Source organism: Falco cherrug, chromosome 12, assembly GCF_023634085.1.
Source record: "Falco cherrug isolate bFalChe1 chromosome 12, bFalChe1.pri, whole genome shotgun sequence".
Classification (NCBI taxonomy): Eukaryota; Metazoa; Chordata; class Aves; order Falconiformes; family Falconidae; genus Falco; species Falco cherrug.
In genome coordinates this window covers 27,878,695-27,903,345 of record NC_073708.1, presented here as the reverse complement: position 1 = coordinate 27,903,345, position 24,651 = coordinate 27,878,695, and the positions used below count along the sequence as shown (strand labels likewise).

The 24,651-nt window shown below is 40.1% G+C and overlaps 1 protein-coding gene across 1 annotated transcript in view; it reads left to right on the top strand.

Annotated features, from left to right (window-relative positions):
• The first annotated feature begins 2,849 nt into the window (after positions 1–2,849).
• FAF1 (Fas associated factor 1) overlaps positions 2,850–24,651 on the top strand; it is a 173,954-nt gene continuing 152,152 nt past the window's right edge. Inside the window, exons 1-2 of the mRNA XM_005440352.4 lie at positions 2,850–3,167; positions 19,592–19,660. Of these exons, the coding sequence (XP_005440409.4) occupies positions 3,123–3,167; positions 19,592–19,660 (114 nt within the window). The 5' untranslated portion in view covers positions 2,850–3,122. The remainder of the gene's footprint in view (positions 3,168–19,591; positions 19,661–24,651) is intronic.

Here is a 24,651-nt window from a genome sequence, read left to right as displayed (position 1 = left end):
GAATTATGATTTCCCTCAAAGTTAACTCCAGAAATACACGTATATAAATAGCATCCGTATATTCAAATAGAGTTGCTTTTCTGCATAAGGAATTTCTATGCAAAAACTCGAATATTCAGTCAGACGGCTTGTAAATGGCTTATTTTGTGACTAATCGGTATCTAAAATCCACAGGCTTCGGTGGCATCACCTGTTGCTAACTTACTGCAGAATTAGACCTGCAGGTCTTACCACAGTCTCCATTTATTGTTTGTTTGTTTGTTTGTTTTTAACAGTTCAGAATAAAGCCCCCATCTTATGCCACTTGACAAAAATAATTAAGTAAAGCATAGCTGGGGGTGCTGCAGGCTTCCTGCAAGTAAAGCTGCCTGGCCAGAAAATGCTGTCAAACCTCCTTCACCGTGCAGGTCTGTCAAAAACCTTTGCAAGACAGCAGATCGTTAATCCGGATCACATCTTCTCGAGAACCGTAAAGATCCTTTTCCTAAAACTGAAAAAACTGCCCCAGTCAGCTCCAGAATCAGCAGAAAAAACACCTTCCGGAGGCAAATACTATTGCCGGGCATTGCAAGGAGTAACAGTAAGCGAGCGTCGTCCCCCCTGGGTTCTCTAATTTGTCTGATGTTGGTTGGAGGACAAAAGCTACCTCGGGCGTCTTGGAGAGAGGTCGTGAGGAGGAGAATAGAAACTTTCGCTGTGACTTGAACGTGAACTTCCTGCGGTGTGGGGCACGTGCAGCTTTTCACCTTTTCTTCACGTTCTGGATCAAATCCTTCCTGTTTTGATCTAATAGAGATATCATTATTTAGAATATGACTGTAGTAGATGTGAACGCTGTGTAACTAATCTTGACAACATACCTATAGCTTCAATTCGTGCCAGGAATTAATTGGCTTTAATCCAATTGTTTAAACTCGCTTTTCAGCCTTTATTATAGTTACTCTCTAGTAATGTGTGGGTGGATTTGTTTGTAATTTAGCACAGGCTGTCCCTGGCATTGCACCATACCTCGTACCTAGTACAGAACTGTCTGCAACATCAAACTGGGAAAAAAACCCCAAACCAAAAACCCAGGGGGCAGATGTGAGGGCAATTACTTTATCATCCCTCCAGTCGGTGGTGGGGAGCTCGAATTGTTAAACTAACAACAGTGGGCAATAAAAACCTCTTGGCAAATGCTGCCAACATAAACTAGACCAAGAACATGATAAAATATAAAATCCAACTTCTCTGACACCCTGGCTTTGCGTCGTAAGTGGCATTTCAGCGTGGCCTCCACCCACCTGGAGATTCAAATGACTGCCACCACCAGATGCGCACCCCAGGTGCCCTGCTGCCTGCACTCCCCAGCAGCATCCGCAAACACGCTTTAAACAACTCCCAGGAGTGTTTTTCTTGGGAACACAAACTCTCCTGAAGGTACAGTTTAGCTTTTCATGTGCCCCTACCCCCACACAGTGTCCGTTCACGGTTTCTCCCAAACGACAGACCCTGCTGTGGTGAGCAGTCACGCTGGGCTCCCCCCTGGTGCCAGCCCGGCTGCTGTGGCAGGCAACTCGCAGGGGCTGAGAAACTCAGCTATAACCGTCACGGATGGCAGAAAAAAATAAAGAACGGTGTTTTCTAAATACGACAAAATAACTTGATTCAAAGATATCTTCATGTAACTTTATTAGCTAACAGGAAAGGTGCTTGTGATCTTAGCTTCGACACCCGTACAAAGAGCAGAACGACACTTGCTGGACTAATTAGCAAATTAGTGTCCAAATGCGTGTTAAATGTCAGTGCTAAGGGGTAGGTGAACAGCATCCGGTTGTAGGAAGCAGACTTAAAATGCGTTAATTACAGTTAGATTTGCATTACTTAAAAAAACGCAAACCAACAACCCAACAAACAAATTTATCTCTGGTATATAATGCAATTGCATCTTACAGTGCTGGAGTGCTAAGCTCGAGTGAGGGCCGCAGCGCAGATCACGGTCTGTTGGCTCAGAAACCTGTGAAAAATGCATTTCCTTCTGAGAGAAGTGCGAAGACGGGGAAAATTACTGCTTTACCGTGCCTTCCCCCTCCGGTGCGTGCCCCGCGCTCCGAGGCCCGGGTCTCTCAGGGAGCACAAAGCGACGGGTTGTCAGGACGGAGGCAAATCGCGCTGGGGACAGCGGGCCGGCGCCACCGCCACCCCGGCCGCCCCTCCGCTGCGGGCCGCAGGTGGGTGCCCCGCTCCGTACGGGCAGGCAGAGCCGCCCTCCGGCCGGCGGCTCCAGCGGCCCTTGTCCCACCCCCCGCCCGCCCCCAGATGGCGGCCCCGGCCCCGGCTCGTTGCAGCCAGGGCCTCGCCGCCCCGTTAGGCCGCAGCCGGCGGCGGAGCCCGGCCGGGCCCGGGGATCCGCCGCCGGGGTGCGTGGGTGGCGGTGTCAGTGCCAGCCCGCCAGCCCCTCAGCCCCCGGGGCAGCGCTGCCCCCAGCCGAGCCGAGAGCCGACGGCCGCAGCTGCGCCGCCCGCTCGGAGGGGCCGCTCCGCCGCTCTGGGGCCGGGCAGGCTGAGGCAGCCCGTCCCCTCAGGAAAGGCCCAGGCGCTGGGCCGGGCCGCCCGTGGCCTGCCGCCGGCACCTCCCGCCGGGCAGCAGCGCAGCCCCTCGGGCGCCCCCTCCGCTCCTGCTCCTTCTCCTTCCCCTCCCGCCGGGCCGGGGCGCAGCGGCCGCGGTCAGCGCGAGCTGCCGGGAAGGCGCAGCCCCACCCCCTCCCCCGGCTTCGCGAGCGCTTGACAGGAGGGTGGTCACGTGCCGGCCGCAAAGCGCCTCTTTGCGACCTCAATGACAGGCAAAATGTGCGACAGGCGCTGTGGAGGCAGGGAGGGAGCGGCGTTGCCTCCTCCTCCTCCCCGGGCCAGCAGCTGAGGCAGCGCTGCCTGCTCCCGGCCCGGCCCGCTCCCGGCCCGCCGCCCGCTTCCCGCCCGCTTCCCGCCGCCGCGGGGCTGCCGGAGGGGGCAGCCCGGGGGCGCCGCGGGAGCCTGAGGGGAGCCGGCGGCTCCATGAGCTCCTAGTCCCACCCTGCCCCGTCCTCGCCGGCAGCAGCTCCAGGTGCGCGGGTCAGAGCGGAGCCGGGGACGCAGCTGGCTGCAATGGCGTCCAACATGGACCGGGAGATGATACTGGCAGATTTCCAGGTAAATCTCGAGCCGCCGCCGCCGCGCAGCCGTGGCCTCTCGCTGCTTTTCTCTTCCTCCTCGTTGCTGTGCTGCTCGTTCTTTGTGGGAAGCTCCGGGGTGGTGGGCGTGAAGCCCACCCTCCCCAGCCTCTGCGCCTTCTTTCTTCCTTTCTATTTTTATTGTGGTGATAAATAGGTAGCTTGTGCCCGCTTCTTTCAAGATACACGAACAAAACGTCTTCTTTAACTTAGAGAGTTTGGGGTTTTAATTAAAAAAAAAAAAGTGCTTTTTGCATCCACTTTGTTCCAACCCTCTACAACCAGGCAGGCCATGGAACAGCTGTGAGCCAGCTCACTTGGGAGAGGCAGATGCCAGGGAGGATACAAAACTCATCGCTCCTCATGTTTTGTCACAGTGTTTGTAGTGAATCACTTGCTGGTACTACAGATTAACGCTGAACAGAGGTGTTTCCATTACAACAACACTAACTTCATGGTTGCCTCAGCCTATGACTGTTGTGATGACAGTAAAACTCTTCCCACCCCATCCCAAATGACAACATGTTTGTGCAGAAAGGAGGATATGCCCTTAAAAAGTTGTCTGTAGCCTTCCTTCTTCCCTACAAAAGGGTTACAATTTAAATTAAAATTCTTTAAATCTTATTCCCAGCATAAAGCCTTTGTCTAAATAAAAGCCATGTGTTCAGGAGCCTGGTTAATCTGTTCAGTGTCTTGTTTCTTAATATTGCTTGGTTTAATATCGTTTTTCTAAGAACAAGTAACCAGACAAGTGGAAGACGCCTGCCTTTGAAATAGTGGGGAGAGCCAAAAGCAGCTTGGAAGGATATCCAATTACATTTGAATATATCTTTTTAATATTTGTATTTCAATAAAATTTTTTTTTTTTAAAGCTTTGTCCATTTGCAGTGGTTTTTCTCACAGGGCTAGGCTCTTGGATATTCTCGGATTGAGTTGTAAAACTGCTGTCTGTATGTGCAACTTCTTAAAAGACTGTTTCTCAGCTGTTAGCAGTGAAACTATTTAATTTAGTTTTAAAGAAGTGATCTCTTAATTCACTCCCTGTGTTTAACAAGAATGTTTATTTGGAATTACAAGTAGGGTGACTGTAGTGTACATTATGTAATTCCTCTTTCGCAAAAGGTACCTGATATCTCGCTGACGTAAGATGCGGAGTTCCCAGCTGATAACAGGGAAGTGTTTTCCCTTCTTTACCTGTGTTTCTTACATCTGTATTTACTCTAAATTTTAACAAATGTTTCTATAACGCTCCTTCATTTTGTTGTGCTTGGAGATACTTGTGTGTCTATAAGGAAAGACATCTCAATTTTAAGGCTGGGACTTCATAAAGGAATTCTTCAAGTAACAGTACACTGTCTAAAAGGAAACTGAGGACCCCAATTCTGCACTCATACTAGTGGAGCTTATACTCTTATGGAATCTCACATTATTAGCTGGAACAGGTTTACATTCAGGAATCCCAGACCATGGTTAAGTTAGTAGCTGGTGAATATAAGAAATTTTTTTTTTTTAAATAGTCTTCAATCTATATCTACTTTCTAAGTTTTTAGTGTCAGTGTTGCAGTTCAGCAGTATTATTGTGCTTAGGTTTTAAAACCAGTTAATAAATGTGTAAGAGCAACTGCAGTGTTTGGTACCATGAAGACAAGTAAGTATTATTGCAAATTTAGAGATGGGTGGTGGTGGTAGAATCACAGAAACCTGTTGTAGCTCAAGGATGGCATAATGTGTCTGAACCTAGGACCCAGGAAATATTTTATCATATAACTGCTTATTTAAACCTTTTCCTCTTGTATTTCAGCAGACAACTTTGTTTCTCTGTTTCATCATTTTTTTAAAATAATATCAAGTTTCTACCTGATTTAAAAACACTGAACTGTTGTCTTGCTGTTAAAACTTCAGATTAGTAAAGGACAGTGTCATTCATTATTAGGTCTCATATCTTTAGACTGTTACAAAATGGTAAAGGATTTTGGTATTTTAAATACTCGATGGAATTTACAACTCAATGTTTTATTTTCCATTTCAAATCCTTACTGATTATGTGCAAAGTAACTCTGCATGGTTTTCCCTTCTATATTTTCTGTACCTTTTAATTAATAAATACGTTTCCTAGTGTTCTGCTACCATCTTCTGTATTTGTGTGAGGTATTTTGTTTAAGAATGTTGTGCACACTGGAAATTTTAGAAGAAATTCTTTGTAGTTTTGTCCAGCTAATCTCTGCTGAATTAAACTGAGGGGGGAACTTCATTGCCATTTCACCCTTGCCTTTCCCAAATTATGTTTAAGAGGGATAGAGTAGTGGTCTGCAAACTTTTGAAATGGTTTTCCCTCCCTGTAAAAGTTTTTTCAGTGAAGTCACAGTTATACTGATTTTTGATGCTTTTGTGAAGCTTTCATGGACTGACGACGTATCTTTCAAAGCCATTAGAGATTCTGCTATTGGTTTCAGCTGGAGCAGGATCTCATATTGCATTTGGTTTTTTCTTTTAGCTCTGATTGTTGTAACAGGTTACTGCAACTTACATGTTCTGAGGTACTAAAGAGAAATACTTGAAAAAAATATTTTGTATATATGCATGTACAAATGTTGAGTAACTTTTATAAAATATCTTAACTATAAAGTAAAACACAGTAAATAATCTACCAGAATTTTTTTTCTTAGTGTCTCAAAACAATTTAAGCCTGTTCTGTGTGGTTTATAATTATTTTCTTTTCCTCTTTTTTAATGAGGTTACTGTAGCTACCCAGGGAGTACAAAGCACGTATTCATGCATGTGGGCTGTGTAAGCAACCTGTCTAACTTTTCCTTCTTAGGCCCTCACTTAGGAAAGATTATGCAGAAGCTTAGCTTTATACATGAGTAGTCTGATTGTTTTCAGTTGAAGTAGCTAAAGTAGTAGAGTTAAGCGCACAAGTTTTAGCTGTTTTACTAATTGCAATTCAGGATTTCTCCACAACGTGTCATTGGAATGTAGGAAAAACTTCCTAGGGGAAAAAATCAACAGCTTGTTTGTAGCATAAATTCTTTAAAAAGGTAACTGCATGTGAATTGGTAGAAGAGTGATGCTGCAACATACCTCACATACTGAGGGAAATAGAGGCATCTAATTTCTACCAGTTTTTGTTAACATCTCTGTTCTTCTTTGATTTGTTGTATTTAACTGCAGAATGTTCTTCCATTGCCAGTGGGATACCCAGGTACTGACGTGATACAAATATATTAATGTTCTATGTGGTTTGGGGTCTGCTTCTCATTACAAAGAAAAGAGATACTTGTTTGTTTATTTCTTTTTAAATTGCAAACTTTCTGTGCACTGAACTTAAATTGACATAGTTAAACAGTTCTGGAATGTCAAGCAGTCTGAGTATTGGCAGGAGTGTCAGATGTCAACATTTTTGTATGCTGGCACCTTTGCTTTTGTTTTTACAGCTTCACCTAGGATGCAGACTAAAACTAGCAAGAATATCTTTTTGTCTTTATAAGTTATGTACACCTTTAGGACTACTTTATTCATGCTATGTGGTTGTCTTCACGATAATTGTAGGGGGGCCCTAAGGGTTGGAGGATTGTGGGAGTTGCCAGGTGTCCGTGTATTACAGGAATATCTGGCATGTGGGGCTTCAGAAGGAAATTCTTCATAGAATTCACATTTTTTGTTGACCAAATAAATAGATTTGGTCTGGATGAGAAGACTTCGGAGTAGAAAGGGAAACCTCAAAAACCTTTGCTTTCATCGAAACAACAGATAACTAAGTTTCTTCAAAGTTATGCGAGTTTTTCTCATTTTGCAATGTTTATTTTTTTTTTACCTGGGTAATAAACTACTTTGTTATGATTCATACAGATGTATATAAATTTATTTTCCCAAACTTTGCCATTGCATCAGCCTTTTTCATAAAAACAGAGGTTTGTGGGAGGAGCAAGGGGGAATTGGGAAGGAAGAACCTCATTGCCATCAGTTACAGAAAGGTGAGAAAGCATGCTTGATAATAATGTTTTAAGTTATAAAATTGACCATGACATTGATACATCAGCTTATTATTTTAATTTTTGTAAGATTTAACCGTAATTCAAACTACTAGTTTCCTTCTGGAATGGCTAAAATTGAAGAAACTGGAGAATCTTTTTCACCTGGAAGTTAACACAGTGCTGTTTAAAAATATATCTTGTCAGTTATTTAAGATATGGACTGATGAAAAACATGTCTGCTTCAGCCCTGTACAAGATTATCTCTGTCATGCATACTGTTTTCACTGTCTAACAGTCTCTGTGCAGAGTTTGTGTCTGTTATTTAATTGGGTGGTGCTAAGGGAGCTTTGCTTTCTTCTGTGTGTGTTGGCATGCTGGCTTAAGTTTTCTGTCACTTTTAAGTTATTCATACATATTAAGTATGAAGATTTGATGGGTGAAAAAGGTAGTCAGATTTGGGAATGATTTTGTGTCAGTACCCTTGATTCTTGCCCTGGACTATGACATATGCTGTGGGCTGGAAAGAGTGTTTCAACCTTTTTCTGGTAAGGGTAAAGCATCCGTTAGGGTGTTTTGAACAAATAGCAAAGCTGATGTCCTTCTGAAAGAAGAGGTACTGTTTTGCCGTTAAGACATTGGAGCAGAAAGAACTGTTCTTGATTTCTTTATGGTCTTTCTGTGAAGTGTTTGGCAATTCCCTTGGAACAAAACCTTTAACCAGAGATTGGTGTTGAAGAGACTCTCAATCAAAGTTTAAATCTTTGGAAAGTCCTCAGACTTAAGTTTGAAGTTCTTGAAGGCCTACATTTTCATTAGAAAGTCTCCCTAAATATCTGGTTTTGCATGTGTCCAGATCTGTCTGAGCTTAAAACCTCAGGCTTGCTCATACCAAGCCATTCTTTTGTCTGGCCTCTCTGTAGAATATAATGCAGCAGGTGCACCTAGAGTACACCAGATGAACTAAGCTTTGCATCCTCTCCATAGTAGTTGGAAGGAAATCCAGAACTCTATAGGTTAGAAATCGGGGTTTGGGATACATAGGTTTTAGGTAAAAGTAGACTCTGCTAGGTTTCTGATAGTCATGTGCCAAGGTGCTCATCACTGCTTCACCTGACCTCTTTTTGTGGGTGTAGGTTACTAATCCTTAGCTAAATACTGAAGAATTAACAGGGCTGTTTTTCAGTCTTAAAAAAACCAAAAAACAACCACCCCCCACCCCCCCCCCAAAAAAAAAAAAAAAAACCAACAACAAACCCCACACCCCAGAAAACTTCAGGACACTAGATGTTGAAGCTCACACCCATGAGGAGGCCTCTTAATTGACATTTTGATTAGAATGCTTTTTAATCCTTGTTGCTTTTTATCACGTTATAATTTTGTGCATTGCAAAGTCAGTAACAGCATTGGAACTGGCAGTTAGACCTCTTGGTTTGCAACACAGTTGGTTTTGTTTGCTGTAAATGGCCTTAGGGCAAAGACACATGATAATAGCCTACTGGGTGCTTAGTGTGTTTTAGTTTGGTTATTTTGATTATTGTTGTCTGCTACCAAGATCATTGCTTCTATTAATTTGTTCTGTGTGTATTTCTGAAGAACCAACAATTTGATTTCGTTAGATACTTTTAGACTCAGCTGTAATCCCAAAGGTCATGTTCGTCGGAACAAAGCTAGCTTGATTTACTAGTCATCTTTCTGGCCTTTAAACTGAAGGTGAAGTGGATTCCAGGGTCAAAAATAAAAAATTGGTGTAAGAGTAAATGTCCATTTAGAAACACAATAACTTGGATATTTCCACTGATAGCTGTTCGTGGAAAAGCCAGGTAATTTCTCCCTATATAAGGAGAGATAGTTAATTAGAAATACTATCTGGCAATTATAGAGAAGAAAGGGGATACTATGATTGTGTGCATTACAGCCCTGCTGTAAGAACCTAAATAATTTACCACTGGAGCACCAGTTCATCTTTAGAAAGAGGTTTATGCTGTTCTTTTCATTCAATTACCTTGAAAAGACTCTTCACATCATAGTAATCATGTCACCATTTCCATCAGCCCATTCATATAGGTATTTGGGTTAGTAGGTCACTGAAACAGATTGTGAGGTGGTAGCTCTAGGATCCTTTTTCAAATGCCATGACAACTAATACTAATTATAACATTGAAATTATTAATTATATGTACTCCCAGAGGCTAGGAATGTGCTTTCATTGAAAGGTAGTATGGAAGTTATTTGGCACATTGGAAATAAAATTTGACTAATATTTCTTGGTAAGCAAGAATCATTTACAGTAAACACACTTCCTGAGTTCATATTTTTGTGTGGTAGGAGGTGTGGGAGAAGACAGTATGAGGATTTGAGTCATGTGCTACATGTCTTAAGGGGTCCTGAGAATCTCCCACCTTGGTAATACGGCATTGGTGCTGGAAAGTCTGAAAGAGTAGAATTTCTCTCTCTAGTTGGGCAGTTCTTATGGTTCGGTCCCCCTTGCAGGCCTAGTTTTCATGTGTTTCCTTACTAGAAGCAAGAATTACTAGTTTATTAAAGGAGCTACATGGCGTGTCATTGATAGGATTTCATGTTTTTCTAGTCAGTGGATGAGTCTGTGCATATGTGGGGCAGCCATTTGATGAATCCTTTCTTTTAACTACTGTAAGAACTAGAATAAAAAGCCTGGGGAAGTACCTAACATTTTATTTGTCCTTCATCATTTGGATGAAAGGAAATGACATGCTTACTGGCTGGATTGATACCTACTAATTAAACCCATTTTTTAGAGTTGACTAGATAATGTGCAATTGTAAAACCCAACTGCTCAAAGAGGAAACCAAAGCCCTAATGTATTCATTACATGTTGTTTCATCTATCAAAGTAGTCATCTACTGGTCCTCTATGTCTAACTGGTTGAGCAGGTCTTTGTTCTGCAGCAGTAGTTATGCTTTCAAAAGATAATTCATTAAAGCTGAAGTTCTTAAGAGATGTTTTGAAACTAGAACAGAGTACATTAGCCCTTGAGTTACTTTATATAGGTTTCATATTTTGTCTATTGCAGGAAACAATTTGTAAAGACAAGAACTCTGGAACTGAGTCACCTCTTTTTTTTTTTTTTTTCTTTAAAGGTCAGGTTGTTTGTGTGAGCAAATATCAAAAGTGCCATATCAGCTCAGATCGAAGACCAGCTGGCCTAATGTCTTGTCTGCAGCAGTGGCTGTTCCTTAGGAAAGAGCCTAAAGAAATAGAATTTGAATGGACTTGCCTCATCCTGGTTTCTGGAAGTCAGCATTTTATGAGTTTGACGGGGTTTGTTCTAAGACTTTGGGAATAAACTGTGTCAGCTTGAGTTAATCTTGTGTTCTTCAGCTGAGTTCTTCAGAGACATCTGAGTAGTTTCGTGATATGTGAGTTTGCTCTATAGAAGCTGTGTTCACTTTTCCTCAGTATGTCATATATATATGTATATACCTTTAAAATTTTGGGGACTGTCATCAGGTCCTGGTGGTTTGTTCTGTGTGTCTACTGATGCTTTAGGATGAGAGGGTTCTTTGTAAAGAGCAGTTTTGTTAGAGCGTGGTCCCTAAGTTCCTTGTTAGTGAGTATGAGTGTGCAAAATTCATGTAGCTTTTCTGGTGTGCCCTTACCTTCTTTGGATGCTTCTTCAATATCTTCTTCTTTTGGTCCCACTGACTCGCTGACAGGCTTCCTTGTTCTGATGCTTTTAAAAGTTTGTGTAATTTTTATGTCTTTAGACAAATGTTTGGGGTTTTTTTGCAGTCCTTGTTGGCCTCTGTTATGGTATGACCTGTGCTTTGCTGGGATTTGAGGGTTCTTCTGTTCTCCTATTCTGGATAACATTTCCAGGTTTTGAAGAATTTGTCCATTTCTTGTGGTCTTGTTCTTTATCAAAAATATGAGTGTTTGTGGAATATTGAGTAAAATAAGTTTTGTATGGATTAGTACTCTTCCTTTGTGTGCTTAGAAAGGCCACACTTAGAAAGTGGCTTTTATGTATTCTGTAGTTGTTTTTAAGGTTCTACAGCTTTTGAGGCAATGAGGAGAAAGGAGATGACTACAAATATCCAGTAAGCAAAAGTGTTTGTCTGACTCCTGCAGTTGGTTCTTTTCTGTTTTCCATCGCTTTTTGTTCTTCCATGATAATGTGTAAGATACTGTAAGAGCAAAATGACTGTGATTCAGGAAATCTTGGGGGTTTTACCTGGACTGAGACGCTTTTATTAATGGATTGAACAAGCACAGAAACTTTGGGATAATCCTTACTAAAGCTTTTTGGTTTTTTGGGGTAAAGGCTGTCTTCAGCCTTCTGGAAAGACAGGTGGTTTAGTAGTCGGGTATTGAGTTTTGGTTTGGTTTTTAATTCAGTTTGAGCATTGCTCTTTTTATGTAGTGCATGTGGCTTAAATGCTAGAGTGTTAGCGTGGGGCTTGGGCAGCTAGAGTTCATGTCTTGGCTCAGCGCATGGGCTTCCTAGGGATGTGCTTTCGCGGAAGCCTGGAAGCAGAGTTTGCTTCACACTCTTGAGAGTGTCTGCTGGAAACCATTTGAAAGTGGTTAGCGTGGTGCCAAGTTAGCTGGTTCTGCTAAGAAGTGGTTAGAGCTTCATGCTACTGGTTTAGACTTTGTACCCTGCTTGCTTTGTTCAGAAGGTTTGCAGTCATCTCAGAGCGTGGGCAAAGTTCAGTCTTGCCTGCTTTGTAACTAATAGGTAGAAATGTCTTCTGTGACCTTCAGAAGCATAATTTTTTCCTTTTTTACTCCCCATTCCTCCTGTAGAAAGGGACTAATGCTTCCTTTGGGGTTTTGCTTAAGGTGATGCTTAAATAGTAGAATGATGAAGCTCGTAAATAGTTGTGGGTGGGAGTTGAAATGCATCGGGCAAAACTTTAGCCTGGCATATCTGCCTAAAGCTTTCTCAATTTCTGATACTGGTAAGTGTATTAGCTTGTTTTTGTGAAGCGAACAGGTGGTGAATCAGCTCAGTTTTTACCAGATGGTTCTTCTGAGTTATGTAAAAACAGAGAAACATTCTTATCTCTTCATTTGGATGCTTGCAGTAGGTGACCTTTCAGTTTGTGTCTCAGTCGCTATGCCTGGATGTTTTTCTTTTTCAAATCTTTGTCTGAAACAGAAAGAAGTAAAAGTGAATTTAATAACCATGGATGACTCATAATAAGAACAGTGTCATTACATCAGTAGGGTTGTTGCAAGGTTAGAATGATAGGGGATGCTACAGAGGGGCATGTAGGTAGGTGGTGTTGCAGTCTATGGAGGTGGTCCTGAGACAGGTGGGACTCTGGGATGAGAAGAGTCCAGGTACTGAAAAAATTTGAATTGTGAGTGGCTGAATGTGCTGCATCCCTTGATAGCCTGGAGGAGAGTTACACATGGATCCTGGATCTGATATTACGGTACTAAAGCCTTTACTTGCTTGGCTGAACATACTGGTTTAACTTTACCTCTTTTTGGGGAACAAGTGTTATACTTTGTTTCAGTTGCTTTGAAGTAATTACCATTGCAACAACATATGTGTGAATTTTCAAGAAAATCTTCTCACTTACTAATACGTTGTAGGTGCATTAGTGTCCTGAAGCGTTCTGGGTTTGAGTAGACTTCTGGCAGGTACAACCTGGAGCTGCCCTTGGCTATTTTATAGACTTTCAATTACTATCTTTGATTACAGAGCCATTCTTCTCATAAGGCATGGGAAAAGGAAGCAAGTATTATGTTTCACTCTACAAACAGAAAACTTAGGGTTGGGCTGTTTAAAAATCTGTTTTCCAGAAACCTGCTTTTTATTAGGAATACATAGAAAGGGAATTGCAGATTCTTCTAGTAGAAGTAGTAGCTGTATAATGGGCTGCACTAGTGTGCCAGGAGACTGGAGGAGGCCATCCTTCCCCTTGTACTGGTGAGACCACTACTACCAGGAGTACTGTATCCAGTATCAGTCTCTCCATTGAGGAAGTGGAGCAAGTCCAGTAGACAGCTGCCTAGGAGGGGAGGAGGCTGGAGTGTGTTTCGTGCGAGGTGAGGTTAAGGGAGCTGGGTTTGTGCTGGAAGAGAAGGCTAAGGGGAGATCTAGCTGCTGTCTCAACTATACAGTGGGTGATAGCAGACAATCTAGAATCAAATTTCTCGTGCAGTTGCACAGTCCAAGTCCACTACTGAGAGGTAATGGATACAAGTTACAGCAAGGGTAATTATAATTAAACATAGGGGAAAAAAAATTCCCAGTGAAGGTGGTGAAGCACTGGAACAAGCTGCCCAGAGAGGCTGTAGACTTGTCTTTGGAGATATGCAAAACCTGACAGGAATCTGAAGTGTGTCGGTGAACTGATCTGTGGTTGTAATTGAAGAGGTGAATGAAAGAGCAAACTAAATTTTGGTTATATTGCAGGGGAAGTATGCAAGGAGATAAGTAATACCCTTTGCTATATCTTATACGCTATTAAGAACAGCTCTGAGTGCTTTTTTGTTTTTTAAGCTGCTGACCTGAAGAATTCAGCTGTCCTTCTGAGCAGGTTAGTGACTTGTACTTGAGTTTTCTGTGCTCGTGGTCTCTTATCTTTTGAAGAGTAAGTTACCAAAGGGATAATGAATTGATTTTAATAATATTTGTTTTTTGCCAAATAGTGTTTTTGATTTTTCTTTAAAACCTCATATGTCTGTATGGATTAGAGCTAGCTCTAGTTGCATTGCTGTATCTAGCAATAAAAAATTATTGGGCTTTTTTAAAAGGGGATGGAGATGTATTAATGCAGGCTTCCTGGAATTTTGTAGGAGATCTGAAAGGGTGAAAGCTTTTCTTTCTAGGTGATCTCACCTGTTGAATCTTTTGGTGCTTTAATGTAGTAGTTTCTCTGGGCATTGTAGTTCTGTATAAATAGTAGAAAGATGGACTGAGCTACGGTTGCAATAAAATGCTGATGACAGAAAGCTCTTTCCTCCTCTTTCGTCCAGCACAGGAGAGTCTGTATCAGCTGTTTCCGTGTCCGAGGACTAGGCATCAGACTGAATCACAGTAGCTTAGTCTTAATCTGAGATAGATGGATGTGATACTACTGAGAGGGAAGAAGTCTGTGGTTGACAAGTGGTGTGCCTCTACCCTGGAGATCAGTTGTGTGAGTCTGTTGCTGTTCTGGGTACTTGGAGCTGTGGCTCCGCTTTTATCCTCTTGATTATGTGGACTGAGTGTGGTACCTGTATTTGCATCCGCTCTGAATTACTGCAGGAGGCTGCAGCTGACTTAACCGCAGAGTGCATATGGAGGTTAGTTAGGCACAGTGAGATATTTTTTTTTCCTAGCTGACTTTTACAAGAGAGAGTGGTGCATGGTGTAATTCACAGCCATCTGTCTGCCTGATTTTAGTGGGCCTGAACCTGTTGTGCAAAAATGTTTTAGGTTAAAGCCTAGTTTGTGTTAGCTTAGAGATGGTCCTTTTTTGGAGAAAATGTAGCTGCTGTTGGTACTCAAAAGAAGTACAGAATTGTTCAACAAAAGTCTTGAGAGGCAGACTTCTAAGTCCTCCATATCCAACTACTGGCTTTTAGGCTGAATGTGGTCTTCAGGATACATTTGACTGCTGCATTTTGCCTTGGTGAGAAGGGGAATAGCGCCACAGGTGAGAAACTCTGCCTTGCTGCCAAATACCATTTGCTCCCAGCTTCTGTGCAGCAACTGCCACCCACTCTCTGTTGGGGCAACAGTAGCCTGACTCTGTATTTGAGTCAGCAACAGCTGTTTGTTGCTTTCCCAGCTTTTGCAGAAGTAACAGCCCGGCTCTCTGTGTTAGGAGCGGCAGTTGTCTCTTCCAGCTTTGCTGTGTAACAACTGCCTGGATCTCTGCTCTACAGCAGGTGCTGGAGGAGCATTTTCAACAGCAGCTGCTGCCAGATGGGGAAGACAGCTGCTTTCCTGTGATGTGGAGGTAGGCTAAAGCCTGTGCCGTTGAGGTGGTGGGTCACAGAGGGTCTCAAAACCCAGATCCAGCTGTTACGGCTGCTGGGGTCAGGCCACCCTGCAAGGGATTTAGAAGAGCTAGTCTGTCATCCTGCATTACAGCTTTCTGGAAGCACCTCCTAGCTTTGTCTTGAACGCCTTGAAGGCTGTCTGCCCTCTGACTTTTCTCCTACTGAATTATTTCCTCAGAGGCTACTTTGCTGCTTTTATGTAATGGTGATTAAGGTTACTGTGCCAGTTAAATAGGACCCCTAATGGCTAGCTGTGAATCTTTCCAAGGGTAAGCTTTCTATCACTAAGGTGATGGTTAATCTATGAAGCTGCCTGAAAAAAAAAATTGAAGAGCTCTGAAATTTTATTATATGTAGATCTAAATCTGCTTGGTGAAAACACCTATCTGGCCTGGAAGAGTAGGATGCTAAGAAAGTTTTGGTTTTTTATTTTAACAGTCAATAACTTTATCTTCTGAATCTGATTTTATGCATTCATAGTGTTCTCATCTTCACGTTCATTTCCCTTGTGTGGTCTGAAAAAAACCACGGAGGAGACTGCACAGTCTTTGGTGCTGGAGCTGCTGTGGAAGGTGAAAATGCTATCCTAGATTTAAAGGAAATGCAGAGAGGAGGAGCAACTTGTTCTACCTTTTCTTCCCCTTTGTCCTTAAAAAAGAATAAATCTCTGGTTTCTTTTTGATGTGTAAAGGTTTACAAATGAGTGAGCCTTGAAGGTTTTACCTTTGCTGTGCTGGTGTCTTTCTTTCAGTTTGATGATTTAGAGGATGTGCTGGTTGTTGATTGAATCAAGAGTTATTAGTATTCTGGTAGAAACTTTCTTCTGAAAAATTTAATGCCTTTTACTAAGTAGGTCTCATGAAAATAAAACTGAATAAAATCTGTGAGTAAAAAATTTCTCAACTCGTATCACTTGTTTAGTAGCAAAGATGTGGGTTTGCATCTTTGGAGCTCATCTACTTGCTGTATTTTTGAAGGTTTTTTTTCCTTCTGTTTCTGTACAAATTTAAAATTATTTTTATTCCCCTATTCAAATATTTTTTGTTTCTTTCTTGCTTGGGTAGAATGAACGGCATAAAAATGAGCAAAAAAATCTTAATATATTGTAAGTAGGTAAACCCTGTGACTTCTTGTCTGCCTTCCTAGATATGTAAGGCATGTAGCCTTATGGTGCCCAGGTGTTCCCTGGGCTCACACCAGTTAAATTGTTGCAAATTTCGTGAAAGTACAGCCAGGTAACCTGGAAAGAAGTCCATCAAAAGAAGCTCTTATACATATTTCAGCCATAGGAAAAGCTTAAATCAGCTCTTGCAGTTAGGAACGAGAGACAAACCCATGAGGAACCAGATTTTGTTAATGTTAATGTGTTGCTCACAGAACCTCCCAGTTTCCTATGTGTGTTTCCCTAAAGGAAACGAAGGCAGAAGCAGGAGAGGTTGTTCTGGGACTAAGATGCTGCTACAGAGTCCTTGGCATTACGTCACGCTTGCCAGTGAGGGACTACCCATCTCATGTGGTTAATGTCTTTAGTTTTCCCTAAATAAACCCAAGCAAACCAAATTGTTTTCTTGAATTTATCTTGCATGACATGGTGCAGTTAAAAGGAAGCAAGCTTTAATTTTTAGTGTGGGGTGGTTTTTTTTGGTTTTTTTTTTTTTTTTTACTGATGGATTATGACTTGAGGCAGGGATTTGTATGTGGTAGTGTGTAATGTCTGAATGTTGAAATACTTTGCTGCAACTGTGACATTAACAGTGTGTTGAGGAGATCTTGAAATGTTCGTTTTGTGGTTGCATTGATAAGTAGCACTCATTTATTCATTGTTGTCATTCAGAAATGTTTGTTTTATTGACAACCAGCGAAAATAGTTCATCTGGAAAGTGAAATAGTTTTAGAACTCCTCAAAAACAAATGTTAAAAGTGATTGTAAAAATGGTCTGAGGGTTTTCAGCAAAACTGCTTTACTTGGATGTTAAGAATTCTACTGGTTTTGATTTTTAGTGTTTATACCTGTCCATTCCTGTTCCCAATGACTCTGCATTGCTAAGAGAGCAAGAGCAAGGTTCTATTTTAGATTGTAAATCAACAGCAAGATGATTTAGGAAGGATGCAAACATACAAGTGAATTAGTCGCTTAATTACTCTGCCTCTGCTGTGATGAGGTAACTCCTTTCACTGTGCGCTCTGGCAGAAGGGTAAGCTAATTTTGTTTAGTTTATCTTAAAAGTATGCCAAAGTGAGCTGAATTGGTTGGCAGTTAGTGTGGGCTAAGAGTGTGCATGTGAACAGTTGCAAGTCAGCTGAGCTGCAGGGGTAACACTAAGAGGGAGAAGCTAAAACCGGTATATGAGCCCTGAATTCTAGGTACCCTCTCCACAACTTCATCTGCACAACCCAGCGTTGAAAACAACACATTGTTGGTCAGGTTCTTATAGCAGTTAGAACACAGCTTAGTTCTTAGAAAGGTCACGTGGAGTTTGCAGGGCTGATAAATGAGAAATAGTAACTCTTTATTTCTGTAATGACAGGAATTTTAAGTGTATTTCACTTAACTGTACACAGAACCTCAGACTGTCGCTTCTGCAACATTTTTCTTGAAGCAAGACTACTTTGCAGAAGAGCTGTCAACATCAGTTTCAGTGGCAGGTTTAGTATGAACCCTGTTGTGATTTCAGAAGTGACGAGCTCAAGCCTGCATTCCTCAAGCTTACTTGGCATAAATGTGTGTAACCTTTGCATTTGCTAGGGAATGTGTTAAAGTGTTGTCTCATTTTTAATTTCAGAAGTAACTGCAAGAAGTAACATAAGAGAAGGCAAAATGATGCTTCTGAAGAGCAAAACTCTTTTTTTTTTTTTTTTTTAAGATACTCTTTTTTTTTTTTTTTTAAAATTCAGATTAACAAAACATGCTATGAGCAGTGGAGGAAACTTTGGTTCCAGAGAGAATCAATCTGGCCATGAGAGCATTGTGGATCAATAGAAATTGCTGCCTCCCCTCTGCAGGCAAAATAATTCTCTAAAATGTCATCTTGTGCTCCTTGCAGTCCTCCAGACTGGTCCATTTTGTGTTGACATACTGCATGTAATGCTTCATAAGCATGGATTTCTTCAGCTTTGAATTTGGGAAGAGAGACTTTGCCTTGAATTTCTCTGTGATTTCTTTCTTTTTATTTCTTCATTGTTGTAAATGGGAGAAAAAACAGAGCATGAAAAATAGGACCTGATGGCTTTTATGTCTTGAGAGGAAAAGGTGTCTGTTTTTGTGTCTAGCCCCCTTTTTCTCTTATACTGTTCTGGTTTTCCTTTATATCTTTGGAATCAGGAAAACTGATCTGTTTGCTGCTGCTATCTAACCCTGTATTATTACTGTTAAAAGGTTGGATGTTTTTAATGTAGTTTTTATAAAGTTTACATAAACTTCTTATATAACTGTGCCATAGAGCAGAAGGAACATGATCATGTTTTAGATCTTGTAGAAGTCTGAACTCCTCTTGTGTGCTTGAATACAGAGCATAGCTTTGATAAGGATGAAAGATAAATATCAGAAAGAAACTTAACTCTTTCAATTTTTCCCCTCTGGTGAAATATATGTGATATCCTTCAATAGCAAATATGTGGCAGAATGAATAGTACTGCTCTTCCTGCTGAAGTTGAATAGTTGAAAAGGTATGGTATCAAAACAAAGCAAGCAGGATGCTGCATCAAGGTTTTTTCCAGACTAGAGATGCTCTCTTGTATTTGGAATTAAACTCAGTTTACAATACCATTTTGTGGGATGTTATCACTACTTCAAAAATGCTTTGTATTAGATTTCTTGAACTAGGTAAAGCCAGAGTATAGGGCTAGAACAACATGCAAGCGTTTTGCCTGAAAGAAAAACATTGTGAATGTTTCATTATATAGTCTTTACTTTAAATAGTTGCACAAGTGGTGCTCATTTATACATGCATTAGTAGCACCTTATTTTTCTCTTACACTGCACTGTGTAACACCCAGAGTGAGTAGGGATGTATGATGATGGTGGAGGCAGTGGGGTTTATATTTGTTTCTGGCTTTAGACAAAATATTTCGGCCATCTCAAACATCATTTTAAGTATTAAGTATTTTTGTGCTCCCTTTTAAGGTAATAAGTGTTTCATAGTTTTGACTGTTGAACTTTCAAAACACCTTTATGGGATAGCACTATTGTCCTAATTTTACAAATAACTACTTTGTCTTGCTTCCCTGGGTGGCTTGCACAAGGTTATACAAGAATCCTCCGGTGAAATGGGGCATTATATCCAAATGTTCGAAGTTTAAAACTTGAAATCTGATTTCTGGATTAACCTGTCCTAACAGAAATGGAAGACCTATACCTTTCCTCCTGAAATTAATTGAATTATAAGTATTAATACTTTGATCTTGATCAATGCTTTTAATTCTGTTTACTGCTTCTTTTTGTTTTTAGGCATGTACTGGTATTGAAAATATTGATGAAGCTATAACGTTGCTTGAACAAAATAACTGGGATTTAGTGGTAAGTATTCTAAGAAAATGACTTCATAGATCAACTTCATGTAACAGTGATGTGCCATCTTGCTGAGACAGCTGTTACCTTTGTCAAATTTAGATGTGTCTTTTATGGCTGGGGCAATCAGGTTATATGCAGATTGTTTCTGGTCTGGTAAAGCTCATTGCCAAGTTAACATGATATTGAGTTGTATATACCCTGCTATGTGCTGATTGTCTTCATACCTTTTTGATTTTTTTTTTTTTCCTTTAAATCAATATTGTGTTTAGTTCCCTTTTTGGTTAATTGTATGCATAATTTTATAAGTAGCCTTATTAAGGGTATGATTTTTAGAAGACTTTTTGTGTGTACATGCAAGATATTTGAGGATTTAGGTGTCTGTGGAAGAAATGGAAGGTAAAACAACTACTTCAGTCTGTCTTATGCTTTTAGTTTAAAAATAAGATAGTTGGTTTTCTATTGTTAGTTGTCATGCAGAATTGAGTCAGAAATCAAGGCTCTGTACCTTATTTCGATTTGGTGTTATCCAGACACAGTTAAACACAAACAAAAAAACCAACCAACAAACTAATATTTAGAAAAAAACCTATAATCTATTTTGTCACAAAGTTCAGTGTGCAGGCAAATAGGAAGGAACCCATACAACAAGCAAAATGGTCTTATGTATTTTAAGACTCTATGGGATTATCAGGATAAAGAAACACTATTAATCCATTTTCTTAAGGTTTAAAAGGGTAAAATAGAATAAACTTAATTAAAGAGCAAGTGACCTTATTTTAGATTGTAATACCTTTGCTTTCCTCCTTTTCCTCCCCGCCCCCCCCCCCCCCCCCCCCCCCCCAACCGAGTGATCTTTGGACCAGGTCAGATAATCAGAAAATTATTTTTTTAAAAAATACTATTTTCCTGAAGTTTACTATGGATACAGTTTCAACTGTCTGCCACATTGTGTTCCCAGCATATTGTTTAGAGTGTTCTCTGTGTTAATTATTACAAATTAAGTAGCACTGAGGTTAGTGTGGGGTTTTAAACTGAGTTTGTTAGAATGGATATTGTGTTTCTTTTAAGGCATAACAATTACAATTACATTTAATATTGTAACCTATTTTAAACAAACACTATGTGCTCCAAACCCTTGAAAATAAATGTTTAAAAAGAACGTTGGCCCAAGTATATGGAGTCTTTATTTTGGAATGTCATGGTATAAGTAAGAATGAGACACCAGCGAGCAAAAAAGGGAGTGCGTATCATCAGTGTCTTCAAACAGAAAACCCCAAATGTATGCTGACACAGTGGTATAGTTAAAAACATCTTTTGTTGTCACTTAGCATGAGCTGTTTTGAAAATTGAAGTGTTTACAGGAAGGCAAACAATAGCCTTATGCGTTCTGTTCAGGTTGTAAAGTTCTCAATACAATGCATTATGTCAGTTGAACGTGGTTCCAGGGGATCTGCAAATTGTAAGAGAGATGCTTTTCAATAAATGCTTACAGGTGGGATCGAATGAGAGAATTGTAATGAGAAATGGTACAAATAAGGGGATTTGTTTTGATTTTTCTTTTGAGGTTTCAGAATGAGCAGAAAGGGAGAGTGAAGTAGTTTAAAACTAAGAGAATGGCTATAAGAATAGCTTTAAATTCTTGATTTTATTAGTGATGATTAAATGATCTAGAAGTAGAATATAGTGGGAAAAGAAGTAATGACGCAAAATTGCAAGCTTAAAAAAAGCATAGGGCAAGTAAGAAAGGAAAGAAAATTAGGGATGCAAGAGGTACTTCAGGAAAGTACATAATTCTTGAAACTAAAAGAAGATGAATGAGAGGAGTGTCTACAAAAAGGAAATGGTAAGTTGTGGAAGGAAATAAAAATGGGGAGAGTGAAAGTGACGATGATGCCCCAAGGGTCTGTTATTAGTAGAACACTGGCTCCTCTTTATTAAAAGCAGCCGCCTTGTAAAAAAAGGGAGTGAAAACCAGATCATGCCACTCTAACAGGGACTTAGAAACAGAAAAGTGAAGAAAGAGAAGACAAAAGAAATGTGAGTGTAAGAAGAAAAGTAGTTGCTAGCTTGAGTATCAAACATCTCTTTTAGGCAAAGGATTTTAACATTTCAAAAGTACATGAACAAAGGCTCATGACTTATGCAAAATGTAGGATTTTTTGTTACAAAACTAGAAGTACATGAGTGTATGGCCCATGTGTGTTGGGGTTTGGTTTTGGTGTATGTGTATTTGGGGTTTTTTTTATACTTTTTATTCAGTGGTCAGGTACAGACAGTGCTAAGAAATTGGGATGGAGGGAAGGCTTTGTTTTGATTGAACTAAAATGTCTTGGAGTTTTTGTAGATGAGATGAAAAGTAAAAAAAAAAAATCCTTTTGCTTGGCAGTAAATATTTTGCTCAACATAGAACAAAATTTTTTTGTTTGTAAGGAGAAAAAATTTGTGAGTCTTGGTTCACAAATCATGAAGACAGTAGTGAAATAGTGATGATTTTGGAAGGGTTCCTCTGTCATCCTTTGACCACCAGTCTCTTAGGTAAATGGGATGAACATCATTACTGGCTTCTCTAATTTCACTTTGGTTTGTGTGTCTTGTTCAGAGGCTTATTTCAAAGTTTTGATAAACATGATCTATAGTAGTAAAACATAGTCATATAGATGTTCAGGTTTTTTTTCCGGGGGGCTTGTTTTTTTAAAATGTGGATTCCTTCCATGATTTTTGAAGTAAAATCAGAGCTCTGTGTTTGATCAGGAAAGCTTCCGTGAGGCATCCAGGGTAACATGAAGTAGAAAGCTAAACAAGTCCCATTAGGATGTGATCAACCTAAGTTCAGGGACACTTCTACAGTGTTAGGAAAAAACCCAAAACCAGAAGTTGTGGAATTTCTTGTCTTGAATAGATTGCTTTCGTGCTCTTTATTCAGGCTGTCTGTATCTCAATTCCATTTTCTTGTTTGGGGAAAAAAGTTGTGCACTATCAGAGGCTGTGCTAGGGACCCAGGCTGAAGATTCCCTTGAGCACCTGTTGCTTCTTGAACTCTGAGACTCAACTCAAGGCTGTTGTTATTTCTCTTGGACTTCAGCAAAACAACCAAGAGCAAGTAGTTCTGATGAACTGAAAAGCAGAAGGATCCCAAAACGGAAACAGTGAAATACTTACTGATATAGGCTGACAGAGAAGTATGTAAGAATGCTCAGAGGCAGCAGAAGGTATATAGTTCACAAAACAGGTTTCTAATGTCATGCTGCAAGTACTATGTTTTTGTGTATAATTTCTTTGAAGATTTCTTTGTTTGCATTGATGCAATGTTCCTGTTGCTTGTTTTCTGTATATTTTTTTTCCCCTTGTCTTACTAGTACATTTTAGTACCAGGGGTTAAAATGTCACCAATGTCTTTCCTGTTACTTAAGTGAGTGTTACTGGTTTTTATCTTTTGGACATTTGGTCTTACCTTTAAACAAAGCCAAACCTGAGTGAAGCGTAAGGAACTAGTTTCTTGGTTTAGTTTTTCTAATAGCCCCTTACATTTTTTTGCGAACTCATCTGAATTCTTTTTTCAGTTTAGAAATGAAACATCAGCTACCTATTTTTAAACTTTTAAAGATTACTCACTCCCAGGTAGTCTTCATGTCAGTTTCTCTATATGGGATACTTTAAGACAATATAAACTGCCATTAATTTATCTTTGGCTCGGAACTAAATAAATCAGACTTAAATGTCTCAGAATTGTGTATATGTTCTACAGTGTTCAAATCATGTTTGTAGCTGTTTGAAGTGATACAGGAAGCTGTCTTTCATAACTGTTTGGTTGCTAGGCTTTGTTGAAGTGCTTAAAATCAAATTCATCATGAGTGCTGTAGAGGAATTCATATGCAGTAACAGAGTATGAATTGCTTGGTGGGATCATGAAGTTTAATCTTGCCAATAATTAGTTCCCCACTGTTGCATATGACTTGGCTGTTGTGGTGGTCTGCTGCATATACAGCAGCTTAGGGTTTTTTATTAGAACACTGTAGCCTAATTACTAGGCTTATTATAGGCTGGGTGATGAAACGTTTCAGATCTTCTGTGAGATACAGAAGATCAACGTAGATAATATAACAGTCTCTTCAGGGCTTCATCTTTATGTAACCATTCTGCAATAAATGAATCCAACTCTCTTAAGCCTGCCAGGATTGCTGATATGTTATATCCTGCATGTCATTTCTTTAAGCTCTAATAATTTACAATAATTGTTAACATCTGAGGAAAGCAGAAGTTAGGAATTTCTGTCTGTTATAAAGTCTGATGGTTCATAGTTTGCCCATTTAAACTGTGACCTTCTGTTTTGGCATGTGAAGGTAAGAATGACATTATAAATGTATCTTAAACTTTGTGTAAAAACAATAAAATAAAAGTATGAAAAATCCCAACTATGTGTCTGTTGAAATGGTTGTGATGATGGTACGTATTTAGAGGAAATGACCCATTAATGCAAGAATCTATAATCTACTAGACCTTATGCAGTATGGACCTTCCTATATATGAGGTTATTACATAGGTGATAGCTCTTTGCTCTCGTGAAATCAAATGCTTGCATGAAACCTGGTGTCCCGTGGCTTTCACAGATTTAATGAAAACCTCAAATACTTCATATGTAGCATGACTTTATATTCTGTATGGGTAATCAAAACAGGTTTTTTGACTGAAAAGCAGGATTCACCATGCTTAATTTTCTTTTTCCAGTATGATCATTTCTGTTGTTACTCCTGGTCACTGATGAAATTTATCTTCTTAAAGCGATGTCAAGCAATACCTATATTACAATGTCTATTGGAAAAGATGTAACAAAAACAATTTTAAATCAAAGGGGAGGGTTATCCCATATTCACTTCACTATAAACGTGTGTATAATGATGATTTAAAAAAAAAAGCGTTTAATTTTCAAAATGACCTTAGTGCCTTTCTGCTATATTGGCTTTGTTATTCTGTATTCTGGTAGGGGCTCAAAGCACAGT